The sequence below is a fragment of the Rattus norvegicus genome, chromosome 8 (assembly GCF_021556685.1).
Source record: "Rattus norvegicus strain SHRSP/BbbUtx chromosome 8, alternate assembly SHRSP_T2T, whole genome shotgun sequence".
NCBI lineage: Eukaryota > Metazoa > Chordata > Mammalia > Rodentia > Muridae > Rattus > Rattus norvegicus.
In genome coordinates, this window is record NC_141541.1 from 78,725,466 (window position 1) to 78,739,646 (window position 14,181).

At 45.2% G+C, this 14,181-nt stretch overlaps 1 protein-coding gene across 2 annotated transcripts in view; it reads left to right on the forward strand.

Moving 5' to 3' along the window:
- Myo1e (myosin IE) overlaps positions 1-14,181 on the forward strand; it is a 193,415-nt gene that overhangs the window by 104,349 nt on the left and 74,885 nt on the right. For both annotated transcript variants that reach the window (XM_087560554.1, NM_173101.2), the window contains 4 exon segments: positions 5,106-5,193; positions 8,533-8,622; positions 10,793-10,924; positions 13,218-13,352. In XM_087560554.1, the coding sequence (XP_087416680.1) occupies positions 5,106-5,193; positions 8,533-8,622; positions 10,793-10,924; positions 13,218-13,352 (445 nt within the window).

A 14,181-nucleotide genomic window follows, 5' to 3' on the forward strand; every position in this document is an offset into this window, starting at 1 on the left:
TTGTGAGCCACCATGTAGCTGCTGGGAATTGAACTTGGGACCTCTGGAAGAGCAGTCAGTGCTCTTAACCACTGAGCTATCTCTCCAGCCCTCTTTACTTCTTTTTTTTTTCCATTTGTACTCATCTATTGTCACGTGTGTGTGTGTGTGTGTGTGTGTGTGTGTGTGTGTGTGTGTGTGTGTGTGTGTGCATGTGTGCCACAGCAAGTGTGTGGAGGTCAGAAGACAAATTGTAGGAGTTAATTTTCTCCTTCCACTGTGTGTCCCAGAAACTGAACTCAGGTCACCAGGCTTGGCAACAAATGCTTTATCTGCTGAGCCCTCTTGCTAGCACCCATGTTCCTAACATATAAAGAATTTTTTCCCTAGCATTGGGAATCAAATTTAGGGCCTTGGCATGTGTGCAGGCTAGTTTTATGTCAGCTTGATATGAACTAGAGTCATCTGAGGAAAGGGAACCTCAATTGAGAAAATGCCTTCATAAGATCAGGCTGCAAGTATGCCTATAGGGCATTTTCATAATTAGTGATTGATGCCGGAGGGCCTGGTCCACTGTAGACGCTGCCATCCCAGGGTAGGTGATCCCGAGTTCTCTAAGAAAGCAGGCTGAGCAAGCCACAGAGAGCAAGTCAGTAAGCAGCACTCCTCCCTGGTCTCTGCATCAGCTCCTGCCTCCAGGCTCCTGTCCAGTTTCAGTTCCTGTCCTCTCTTCCTTCAGTGATGAACAACCATGTGAAATCATAAGCCAAGTAAACCCTTTCCTCCCCAAGTTGCTTTTGGCCCCGTTGTTTCATCACAGCAAAAGTAACCCTAACTAGGACAGCAGGTGAGGGAAGCACTCTCCCACTGAGCTATGTCCCTGGCACTTGGTTTGTTTGTTTTTTGAGACAAAGTCTGTATATATATCCCAGACTCTCAGAGAATTTAATCCTCCTGCAGCAGGCCTAGGGTTAAGATTACATTCATGCACCAACATCCCTACATGAGCTTTTGTGGTTTTCTGCCCTGTCTCCCTGGAAGTCAAGCAAAAAACTATGGAATTCGGAAAGGGTGTCAGTAAGCACAGGCAGGGCCAATCGCTATGACTGCTGTGAGCTGCAGAGCGAGCCGTGATAGCGGTGGGTGAGCTGTAGAATGTCTGATGTCTTCATAGACTGTTCAGTGTAGACAGGGCTTTCCCCTCCCAAGCAGGCCAGTACAAATATGGTTAGAGATACTGTAAGCTTCAATAATTATGGAAGGTTCCATTATTATGCCATTTATTTTAAGCACATTACCGGCTGTGATCGATAAAATGTCCCTTTAAGTGCCTATAAACTGAAACCAAGGAACGAGCATTCAGATCAATGTTTAGCCAGCACTAATTATTTAAATTGCTTAGAAAAGAAATCACAGCTCCTGAGAATGTGATGTCCTATTTTGGGGCCTGACATACTTATTTTAATACATGAAAAGAGTTACTTGCTCTCCGCTATAATTCTGCTGTTTTGTTTCAAATAGTGATACAGTGCTTGGTCAGGTCTGGGAGACAGTTCAGTCCTTGAAGATGCTTCGATCCCCAGAACCCACAGGACTGAAGGAGAGAACAACTCCCTCAAATTGCCGTCTGACTTCTGAGTTGCACATGTACACCATGGCATGAGTCCCACACCCCAACCCAATGTAAAAATATTTGTTAGGAGACACAGTATTTTGTGTCTGGTCACACTGTTAAACAAGGGCACTGTTGTGGGGTAGACTTTTATTTTAGAATTCTGCTAGGATTGCTGCGATTTTCTCTCTTGAGGTCTATTCTAAGTAAATTCTGAATATAAAAGTGCAAACTTAACAGAAATCTGATTAGTCATGGTGATATATAAAAAAATGAATAGTAACATTATGAAAGTGATGAATATTCATTATCATTGTGGGGTGATTCTTCTTTTTTGGGGAAAAGATGTTTCAAAAAATATAAATACATAGTCAATTGCCGTCCTCAAAAAAAAAAAAAAAAAAAAAGTAAGGGCCAGGCATAGCAGTCAGCCCTCTGTGACCCAGGCATCGGGAGTGGGGAGGAGAGAGGCAGATCCCTAGAACTCGGGGGCCAGCCAGCCAGCCAGCCTATCTGGTCATAGGTTGTGGGTTCAGTAAGAATCTCTGTCTCAAAAACAAAACAGGGGCTGGGGATTTAGCTCAGTGGTAGAGTGCTTACCTAGGAAGCGCAAGGCCCTGGGTTCGGTCCCCAGCTCCGAAAAAAAGAACCAAAAAACAAAACAAAACAAAACAAAACAAAAACAAAAAAAAACAGTGGAGGGCTGGAGAGATGGCTCAGCGGTTAAGAGCATTGTCTGCTCTTCCAGAGGTCCTGAGTTCAAATCCCAGCAACCACATGGTGGCTCACAACCATCTGTAACGAGATCTGATGCCCTCTACTGGTGTGTCTGAAGACAGCTACAATGTACTTACATATAAATAAATAAATCTTTAAAAAAAAAAAAACAGTGGAAAGTAATGAAAAAGACATTCTGACATCATCCTCTGGCTTCCACACACATGTGCACAAGTACCTGTATGAAACATGTATATACACGCTTACACACGCGCGCGCGCGCACACACACACACACACACACACACGCACGCACACACACACACGAACCATAAAAATAAAGTGTAAGCATTGAGAAAATCATAGGGGCTTGAGAGTTGGCTCTGTGGTTAAGAGTGTCTACTAGTCTCACAGACCCGAGTTCAGTTCCCAGCACTCATGTTGGGTGACTCTTAACTACCTGTTGTTAACTTCAGTTTTAGGGGAATCTGATGCCCTCTTCTGGCCATGATTGCCACTGCACTCACATGCACACACCCACACACAACACATACACATAGTTAAGAGTAAAATAATTCTTTAAAGAAAAAGAAAAGATGGAAGGAATCACATCAGGACCAGCACTGGGCTTGTAGCTAATTAGTAGAGCAATAGCCTAGCATGCACGAAACTCGGGGTTCAATGCTCAGCATCATTAAAAGCTTAATGATAAATCACAGCAGAAGAGAAAAGAATCATTTGTGTGGCAGCCTCCTAACAGGTCTGTGCTGGTTATTTTGTTAACTGGCACAAGCCAGAGTCATCTGGAAAGAGCAACCTCAACTGAAAAGATGCTTCCCTCACATTGTCTGTAGGCACGTCATGGGGCGTTTTCTTGACTAATGATTGACGTGGGAGGGTCCAGCTCACTGAATGGTGCCACCCCTGGGCAGGTGGTTCTGGGATATATAAGAAAGCAAACTGAGCAAGTCCTGGAAAGCAAGCCAATAAACAGCACTCCTCTGTAGCCTCTGCTTGAGCTCCTGCCTCCAGGCACCGCTGGATCATGATTTGTAAACCAAATAACTCTAGCCTCCCTAAGTTGCTTTTTGTAGTGACCTTTTATTACAGCAGCAGAGCAAACTAGGACCAAGCACTGTCTTTTCCAGTTGTCCTGGCCTTTCTTTTTTCGCGTACTGTTTTCACATTGTCATCCGCCTGTTGTAGATACATTGTTGCGCCCTAGCTGCCTTGTTTGTTGTTCGTTCGTAATTATTTTAACGGTTTCTGTGATGTTACACTAGATGGTTGTAACATTCCACTTCCTTTTCCTAAAGTTCTCCAGTGTTTACATTGTTACAACTTAATAAAACAAGTCGGAGAGCAGAATGTCTGGGAGGCCAACTCCAGCTGAGGCCAAATCACATACAGCTGGGAAGGAGATGGTTCCCAGGGGAGCCCTGGGACCCAGGTGAAGACTCAGAGACCCACCAACTCCTTCTATGCAGGAGCCAACACTTACCAGGCAGGCTCTTGAAGGCTGCTTGTAAGTAGTCACAGCTGCTCCCATGCTGGTGGCTGTTACACAAGTGGCAACATTTGTTGACATCAGCTAGACTGAGTTTCCTAGAACACAAGATGGGGGCCTCCAGTTTCTTGACCACCAAGAGCATATGTCCTTTTATAGATGTGGGTTTCTTTAACAAACTTTATTCTGTCAACACTGAGGCTGCCCGCAGAAAGATGAGACTTTAGATGGAAGTGAACATGTTTTGAATTGAAGTCGTTATGAATTCAGGGGGATTTTGAGGGAAGAATGGGGATTTTGGGAGAGCAGACTATTAACAAAAGGCCACTGCTGTGCAGTCAGGCCGCCAGCGGAAGGTAGTCTTTGTTTCTCAGGATGTGATTAATATTGCCTCATCATTTAATTTTAGCATTTCTAAAATAAGGAAACTTGCATCACATCAAGGCAGAGGTGGAAGCTTGAGTGCCGTTTTTGCATATGTATATTTATGTATATATTTATATATGATGTGCATATGTTCACACATGTGTGTGAATACACACACTCACAAAATTAACAGCATGACAAAAAGAGTTAAAAAATAATTATCTGAAACAAACAGCTCTCCCATAACCAGGCATTCTGCCTTACTTTGATCACAACCTCTGCTAATATTTTGAAAAAAAAATGGGGCTTTCCGTGTTTGGAATCGAACCCCAGGCCTCGTGCATCTCAGGAAGCACCTTATCTCTGAGCTATACCCTCAAGTCATTCAAAAATGATTTGCTGGAGGTGGTGCTTCATGTATACCTATAATCCCAGCGCTGAGGCAGGAGGATTTTGAGCTCAAGGTCAGCCTCAACTCTGTAGGGAGACCCATCTCAACAATAAACATCGAATCATAAATTATGTTCTGCCTATAGAGTAGAATATGTTGGGTGAAATTATTTCATAGCTTCCATTTTTCTGTTTGTAAAAATGTGTGTCACTAGTCATTACTGGACAATTCCATCCTTCTGATATTTATAATTGTGTTTTCTGTGATTGGACGATTAAAAAGCCCAACTATCCATCCTCTGCACAATGACATTGATAAGTGTTCTGTCTATGCCACACTTACCCGGGTCAGGGGAGTGAACTGGTCCTGCTGTGATCTACCTCTCTCGACTAGCATCATGCTCTCCCTCGCCCTCCCCTGCATACCCGAGTTCCTTTCTTCCTGGTTTCTCTGAAATTTGTTCATTTGGATACAGTGAATGAAGGAGGAGGCCAGGACCATTTCATAGATGGGTGTTTATCTTTCTTTCCTTAGTGGTGAAAGTGGTGCTGGAAAGACAGTAGCTGCCAAGTACATCATGAGCTACGTCTCCAGAGTGTCCGGAGGAGGCCCCAAGGTCCAGGTGAGTCTGTGGTGCAGTCAGGAGCTTCATTTGTAGCTTTGACCAGGTGGGCCTGGTGTTGCACACCTTTGATCTGTTTGTAGCTTTGAAAATAATTTATTTTGTACAGCAAAGTTTGTGGAATCTAGATACATAAAACGTGCAAAGAAAATTGTATGTTTTCTTATTGACATGTCTAATATATAATGAGCTCCTACAAATCAATCAAAAGGGCCATGGTTCAAATGAGAGACATGAAAGACAGTTCAGATGAAAGGAAGTATAAGTTATTCATCAAACATGAAAAACAGAGAAACTTTTATTAAAACTACATCAAGACTGGGACTGGGGATCTAGCTCAGTTGGTGGACAGTTCCCCTGAGTTCACAAAGCCTATTCCATGCCCAGTGCCACATAAATCATGCAAGAAGTCGCATGCCTGTAATCCCAGCATACAGAAATAGAAACAGGAAGATCAGAGTAGTTCAGGGTGTTCTTGACACCCGAACAAGCAAGTTCAAGGCTAGCAAGACTAGCCTGGGCTGCATGAGTCTCTCAACAAAGCAAGCAAATAAAAACTCCACTATACCATCATCATCACCACCATCATCATCATCATCAATCATTGTTATTATTATACCTATCGGATTGTCAGAAATCCTGTTCTTATAACATTGCTGGGAAAATGTTGGGACACAGTTGCTTGTTACTGATAGGAGAATCAAATAGCACAAGTCTATAGCGGCTATCTCAGTAAAATCTAGGAAATCACACTTCTCCTCCTCTTCTTCCTCCTCCTCCTTCTCCTTCTCCTCCATCCTCTTCTTTCTCTTCTTCCTCCTCTTCCTCTTCCTCCTCTTCATCTTCTTCCTTTTCCTCCTCTCTTCATCTTCTTCCTCTTCCTCTTCACTTTCTCTTCTTCCTCTTCCTCCTCCTCTTTCTCTTCTTCCTCTTCCTCCTCCTTCTTTTCTTCTTCTTCTATGTCTTGGTCTTCATCTTTGTTTTGGAGATGGCTATCTTACTGAGGTGCCAAGGACAGCCTTAAACTTCCTATCTCTACCTCAGGTTATAGGGATGCATCACTACGCCCATGTTATTTGGTGCTGGGGATGGAACCCGTCCTGTGGTAGGGCCCTAGGATGCTGAGTAAGCACTTTACCAGCTGAGCTATAGCCTGAACCCCACGTAAGGTTTTAAGTTGATCTCTTGAGCTGGCCATGTAGCTCAGTGTTAGGAAGCTTCTTGGCTGGGCATGAGTACTTCTCTAGTGTGCACAGAGTCCCAGGTTTCATCCCCAACATAAGCTAAGTGTAGTAGCTACATGCATGTATCCCAGGACTTGGGCGGTGGAGCAGACAAATGGAGAATTCTGGGTAGTGTGGTTGAGGCCAGTCTGGACTATATGAGACTGTCTTTTAAAAATTAATAAAAGGGAGGAAAGCAAGAATGCATCCCTGCCATCCCTGAATCAATTGTCCTGAGTTTGTTTAATCCCAGCACTTCAGTTGATTAATAACAACAACAATAATAATATAAGGCTGTTTTTAAGGGAAAGGCTTCGAGATCTTTTCTTTCTGTCTCCCCGAGAGAAACTGTGTATCATTTCTAGTTTGCAAACAGAACATTAAAAGGAATAGCAAAGATTCACGAATTCCAAATTTACTTTACAAAGAAGTACAGAGTTAATGTACAGCCCTGGGTTGTAAAGGAGAGAGGCAGTTTAGGGGCGGAGCTAAATCTGATTGGACGGGGAGAATCACCCAGAGTCTGCCTCTGCGCTAGTGACTATCACTGGTGCCTGCAAGCCTTGTGCCATTCTCTCTGCCGGGATGTTCATCCGAGGGTGCCATAGGAGTGCGTGACTGGTTCCCATAGTCGGTTTTAGTACCTTCATCTAGTCCCATTTGCCATGTCCTGTGACCCAGCGGCCAAGCTGCAGACGGTTAATGTTGATTTTTCCCTTCCTGTTTTCCTTCGAGGACATCGATCCAGAACTCTTGGCTTCAAATTAGTCAGTAGCTCAAGAGCACAAGCCAGGAGACTTGTTATTTCTGGAACACATTTAACCATAGCATGTGAATAATTAGATGTACAAGGAGTGAGTCACTGTCCAAAGTCCTCTCTCAGCACCAACTCCTATCAGCTGAGAGGCCTCATGCCTGTGACGTGTTTTGCACACTTTTAAGCCTGGCGCAGGACTGGAGTGTTCACACTAAATTCTTCTCCTGTTGTTGGCCCGTAGCTACGTCCCATGATCTGGTGCTTCTCCCGGCTGCCCTGAGTGTGAATTCATGCTAGAAGATGCAGCAGTAACTCAGGGCTGCTTTCAGGGAGTTGGTTCAAAAGCTCGCTAGGAGCAGGGGTTGCTTTGAAATACAGATTCCCAGACCTTGCTCTAGACCTACTAACCCTGCCTACCTCTGCATTTTAGCTGGACACACAGTCATCCCCGGGTGATTGGGGCACAGTTAAAGTAGTAGGCACACAGATCATGTTTCTATAGAAGTTTGGAGAGGAGAAGATGGGTCACTGCCGTCTCGATAAGTCTTGCCTCTACGGTGGCAAGTGGAACAGTTGGGGAGGATGCAACAGAGAATGCAAGATGCAAAGAGACTTCTTCATGCTTCTCTCTCCCCCTCCCTGTGATCACCAACAGGCCCAGACGTGCAGGAGGGGGTCACAGCAAGGAGAATGCAAACCCAATCCCATGTTGTGTAGATTCTGGGTTCCTGGTAGCCCCTCAGCTTTGGGATCCTGTTTCAAACCATAAGGGTTGGGAAACCTGGTTATACAAGTAGGCTTAGGTCTGTGGCCATGCAAGAATACATTATCGTCAGGAATGGTAGCTCAGTTGATAGCATACTTGACTGGTGGGCACAAAGCCCTGGTGTTGACCCCCAGCATTGGATAAGCCACACGTCGTGGCACACGCCTGTAGTCTCAGGTCTTGGGAAGTAGAGGCAGGAGGATCTAGGGTTCAAAACCATCTTCAGCTACATATCAGGTTTGATGCTAGCCGGAAACACATGTCACTCTCTTTCCAAAAAACAGCTGGGCATAGGAATGCGTGTCTTTAATCCCAGCATTTGGAAGACAGGGGCAGATCTATCTCTGTGAGTTTAAGGCCAGCCTGCTCTACACAGTGAGATTCAGGCCATACAGGGCTACATTGTAAAATCCTGTCTCAATAAAACAAGGCAAAACCAAAATGAATTCTCCAGAAATGTCTTAGGACACATACATGACTGGAACTTCTTACCTTTTAATATTCAGAAAGTAGGACGTTGGGGAAAGTTGACTTTGACATCGTGTGCTAAGCATCCATTATTTTCCTAACCCGTCTCTTGTCTGCCACAATAGCATGTCAAGGACATCATCCTTCAGTCCAACCCACTCCTGGAGGCCTTCGGGAATGCCAAGACAGTCCGCAACAACAACTCCAGCCGATTTGTAAGTGCCCTGATTCCAGTCTCGGGAACTCTTCCCATATCCTGAAAAATGGGCTTTTCTATCTCTCTTTTATCGTCTAAGCAATGCACCCTTTGACAGAAATTATTTTTGTGCTTTGAACATAAACAAGACAATTTCAGAAATGGCTCCTCCCTTGAGTTACTTCAGTAAGGAAAACTACAGTTGATGCAGGGGGTTGCCCTGGTCCTGGGGAAGTGTGCAGTCTGCTTGGAGGAAAGAAATGAGAAGATTAGGGGAAGCTTGAGATCCAGGCCTGAGTGAGGGAACTTGTTCCGTGGAGCTGTGTCTGGAAGGAGTGCACTTGGGCTGAGGGAGACCCAGGACAGACCCTTCCTCCCCTAGGCCTCTGCTTGCCTCACCTCCTGGTTTCTGAATTTGTTTGCTGAATACTCACAGAGGAGCCCCTGTGCTGGTGTCTCCTGACACTATGCACCCAGGCCTAGGACAAGGTCACCCTTGCAGCCCTGAGAATGCCGTTCTTAAATGTCTCAGACTAAAAGTCTTGGCAGTGGGGTACTGAAATGTGACCACTCCGAAAGGCCAAAGCTGTATTACAAAACCAAATGCCTATAGATTTAGCGTCCTATTTCAACCGTACAGCCTGTCTGGCACTCAGGCGAGATCCATCTGTGAGGCTGATAGTGGGCTGTTTCAAGACAAATAGTGGGTGGGACTTTCAAAGAAAAACAGTTTCTTTTTCATTTTAAAAGAAAAAAAGGAAGAAGAAGCATTTACCCTGGGCGGTGGGTGGTGGCGTGTGCTTTTAAACCCAGCACTCAGCAGCGGGCAGATCTCTGTGAGTTGGAGGTCAGCCTGAAGTACAGAAGAGAGATCCAGGACAACCAGGGCCACGTGGAGAATCTCTGTCTTGAAAAAACAAACAAACAAATGAACAAAAAACAGGAAAAAGTATTTAATTCTTTTCCTTAGAGGCAATTTCCCCCTATAGCCCAGACTAGCCTTAAATTCCCTATGTAGCCTAGGATGGCCTGTCTCTCCCGTAGACTGAGATCGCTGATGTACACTACCAGGTTGGCTTCAGCTTTATTCAGAAAGAAAGGTTTTATTTCTAAGAGAAGTCTCCCTCTGGTCCAGGTAGCTGTTGTCCAGTTTGCTAATGGCTGTCTGTGAGACCTGTTTCACGAGCCTCCCTGTCCGGGGAAACTCCAGGTTCTTTTCTTGCTTCCTCGTCTTAGCGTTTTTCAGCTCAGTACTTGGGATGTTTTATTCTGACCTTTCTAGATACTGACAGAAGAAAGACACTTTGGGATGTTTTATTCTGACCTTTCTAGATACTGACAGAAGAAATTCACAAGTGAATTTTCCACACGACCTTTCTGCCTCTAATTACCATTCTTAACCTGACTTGCAAAAATAGAAACGTCAACTTTAACCCTTTAGCTGCCCACCCACATCCTCCTTCCTAAAAGATTGTTATGGCTTCCCTTGCCTTTTCCTGTTACAAGGTTGTTTTTTTTTTTTTTTTATTCTGAGAGGATAACTCAGTTGATCTTTAGAAATAACAAGGGTCCAGCATTTATGACCATATAACCCAAATAGAAAAGGGGGGAAGTATAGGTTTTCTCGATGACATCAAAGAGGGGAAAGTCAGTCTCTCTCTCTCTCTCTCTCTCTCTCTCTCTCTCTCTCCTTCCCTCCCTCTCTCCGCGTGTGTGTGCCATGCTTGATAGCAACAAATGATACTCTCACTAATTCACTAATTATTAAAAATTGTAAGTTTAAAGCCATATGCCGTTTTCTGGATCTTAAATAGGCAAACATTATAGAGAATGGTTATAACCAAGATGCCATTGGTTGAAGATTAATACCTCCTTCCAGATAGAAGAACAATGTGGCAACTTTGGTGCCATGTAGCTTCCTGTCTCGTTCTTCAGACAAACACAGTCGGGGAGTGTGTGTGGGGAACGTATCTCCTTATTTAGTCTGGCCATGGGGATTGATCCGCTGAGAGCAAACCGTGGGAGTGCCAAGCTTTCCCCTGTTGTTCGCTATGAGGAAAGGGCTGGGGATAAGCCAGAATGTCTTCCATTAATGAGTTTCCTTGAATTATCCCCTGTATTCAAAGTCTGTTTGGAGCTCTGTGGTTTTGTTTACCAGGTGTTAAAGGAAATTGCTAATTTTCTTGCAGGGAAAATACTTTGAAATCCAGTTCAGTCCAGGTGGGGAACCAGATGGTGGCAAGATCTCCAACTTCCTTCTGGAAAAGTCCAGAGTGGTGATGAGGAACCCGGGAGAACGGAGCTTCCACATATTCTACCAGGTTTTCCTCCATACTTTTCCTCCTCTGGATTAAAACACAAGACTGGGGAGGCGAGAGAGAAGGCTCAGAGGAAACAGGCACTCAGAGCCAACACTGAGTCCAGTTTCTGGCACCTCATGGCAAAAAGAGAGAACCAACTCCCCGAGGTTGTCCTCTGATCCCCAAGCATACAGTAGCACGAATGATCACGTGGCCATTTTTTCCCATTCAGCCCTCAGGTTTATTCAGTAATCTAACAAGCCCAGAAAGTTGCCTCTGTGCTCTGTGCAAGTGTCTAGAAGAGGCATGAGAATGTCCCTGTCCCCAAGGAGCGTTGAGTTCTAATGAGGGTTATAAGGCAAAATCCTGCAAAGTTCAATCGTTAGATTGTTGACAAACTTCAAAACAGAAGTAGGAGTGTTTGTTTGATTGTTTGCCAAATAGGAATTTGTGTGGGAGGAGTCAGAGCCTGGGAGGTCACGGGAGACCAAGCAAAGGAGCACCCTAGGCAGAGATGGGAGGAGGGGTCGAGCCAGGCAGTCAGGTGACAGGAACACCCTCCAGCCAGTGCACTACTGGATGAGGGTGTCCCAGCAGACTCAGGATCCTCAGAGCAAGCACGCCCAGCCCCTGCTCAGACCCGCAGAGCCCAGGCTGAGTCCGGCTCAGAGCACAGGGCAGGATGCCTTTAAATACATGTTGTTTCTTTTTTTTAGATTTATTTTATGTGTATAAATGTTTTACCTGCATGTATGTCTGTGTTCCACATGTATGTCTAGCGTTCATAAGAGTGTCATATCCCCTAGAACTGGAGTCAAAGATGGTTGTGAGCCGCCATGTGGATGCTGGGATCTGAACCCAGGAGTTCTACAAGAGCAGTCTCTTAACCACAGAGCCATTTCTCCAGCCTAAGAAGCTTTTAAGTTCTGTTTTAGGCTTTAGCTACCATCCAGTTCAGTTGTTATTTTTTAATTGTTTTTGTCCCGTATTGGAGAGTTAATCCATAGCCTCCCATATGCCAGGCAAGCATTTTACCACAGAGTCATTTCCTCCATCATCTTTTTACTTCTTTCATTCTCCAAGTTACCTGGCTGGCCTTGAACTCACTTCGTAGCCCAGGCAGGCCTCACACCGGTGATCCTCCTACCTCAGCCTCCGAGTAGCTGAGATCACAGGCACGTTCCTCTAGATCTTGCCACTTTGGCTACTTAGGAAGATGTTTCTAGGTATATAGAAATGTAATCCACAGCAAGAAACACCCAGGACGGGTTTGTCCTTGGCTTGGTTTTGTTCTAGGATTTCTAGGTTAACTAGGGGAGAAGCTTGCAGTTGGTCTCTCAGGTATCTTCAGCGAAGGCAACCAATTCTTTGGGTTCCCTTTTGTTGGAAAGTACACAGATGACAAAAAGGCTTTTGGGAGATTAGTGATGCTTATATTCCACAAACAGTGCTTGCCTAGAATGCACAAAACAAACCTCAGGTCTGAGCCCCAGCAGAGTACACTGTGGTTGCTTTAGCTGCTTTGCCGTTGCTGAGGTAACCATGACCGAGGTGACTTATGGAAGATTTTACTTGCATTTACAGTTCAGAGGCTTAGGGCCCTGGGTAGGGATAGCATGGCCACAGGTGGCAGGTTGATGGCAGAACTCTCATCTTGAGCTGTAAGCCTGAAGCAAGCCAAGGACACTCAGTAGATCAGGAGGTTTCCAAACACCAGAGAAAGATGGCACAGCCATCTAACCTGTACATCCTGGGGTGAAGTGTAGAAGAGCTAAGGCAGGCGGGCATTCAGATGCTGTGGTCTGTTTTGTACTCTACCTTTCCATGGGATCGTAAGTACAGCATACAGTTCTCTAACTGCTGGGAAGAAAGCCTGTCTCTCTCAGGCCTTATCAGCGTTAGGAACTGGACGTTGGACTTGGAGATGGCTGGAAAGCTAAGTCCTCTTCCAGAGGACCAGGTTCAGGTCCTAGAACCCATGTGGTACTCACTGCCATCTATAACTCAGTTTCAGGGGATCTGATGCCCTCTTCTGGCCTCTGTAGGCACTAGGTAAGCACTAGGTGTGGGTGTGGTGTGCATACATGTATCAGGCTGTACACATTAAAACAACAACCAAAACTGGAGCTTGCAGACTGATCTAGGACCTCCAACCCACGATGACATTTACAAACTTCTTTGGGATTTAGAGGCTAGAATCACTGAGAGTTTTTGACTATGAGTTTAGAGAGCTGGGCCTAGGGTTGGCGGTTCCCAGAATCACAAGGTGGTTTGTGGACCGTATCCTGACATATCCTGTGTGCTCTCGTGGCAGCTCATCGAGGGCGCCTCTCCAGAGCAGAAGCAAAGCCTTGGTATCACCAGCATGGACTACTATTATTACCTGAGCCTCTCAGGGTCATACAAGGTTGATGACATTGATGACAAGCGGGATTTCCAGGAAACCCTGGTAAGTGTGGGTACCAGGCTGGCCTGTCTCCTCTCTGCTGCCTGAGTGTTACTGATGCAGTAAAGACAGCAAAGCAGACAGCAGTGTAACCTGCCCCCTCCAGCCATTGTAAGCATTTCTGAAAACCTGCATTCAGCACCTTGGAGAGCCATGTACACACACACACACACACACACACACACACACACACACACACACACACCACTTTTTCCTGAGGAGCACGTAATGGTTTGAGATGAGTAAAAAGCAAATTTATCGATAGCCTCCAGCAAGAGTGTTCCAATAAACAGGCTAAAACGATTGAGGGGGTGAGTTTAGCTTATTTGCTGAGCAGCCAATACTTGGAGAGCTCTTCCTTAGAAAGGCTACAAGCCAGTTTATGGTCCTAATTGACGTAGGCAGCATTTGGGGCTGGGAAGGTGGCTCGGCAGTTAAGAGTGCTTGCAATTCTTGCAAAGAACCCACATTCAGTTTCCAGCACCCACATCCGGCAGCTCCCACCCCCAGGGGATCTAATGTTCCTTTCTGGCATCGGTGGGTACCTGCACACATGTAGCATGCACTCACACAGACACACAAAGGTAAAAATTTCAAAATAAATCTAAATAGGTTTTGGTGAGGCGTAGTGGTACGCATAACTTTAACCCCTTCCGGGACAGCCAGGGCTACAGAGTGGGACCCTGTCGTATAAAACCCAAAAAGCAAACAAGCAAAAACCCCCCAAAAATAAAACAACGGAAAGTTCAAAACACTTTGGGCTCTGTTTTCACCTCCTTCTGTTTTCTGATTCTGAATTTTGAGGTCAAAAGACAACCATTGCACTCAGACA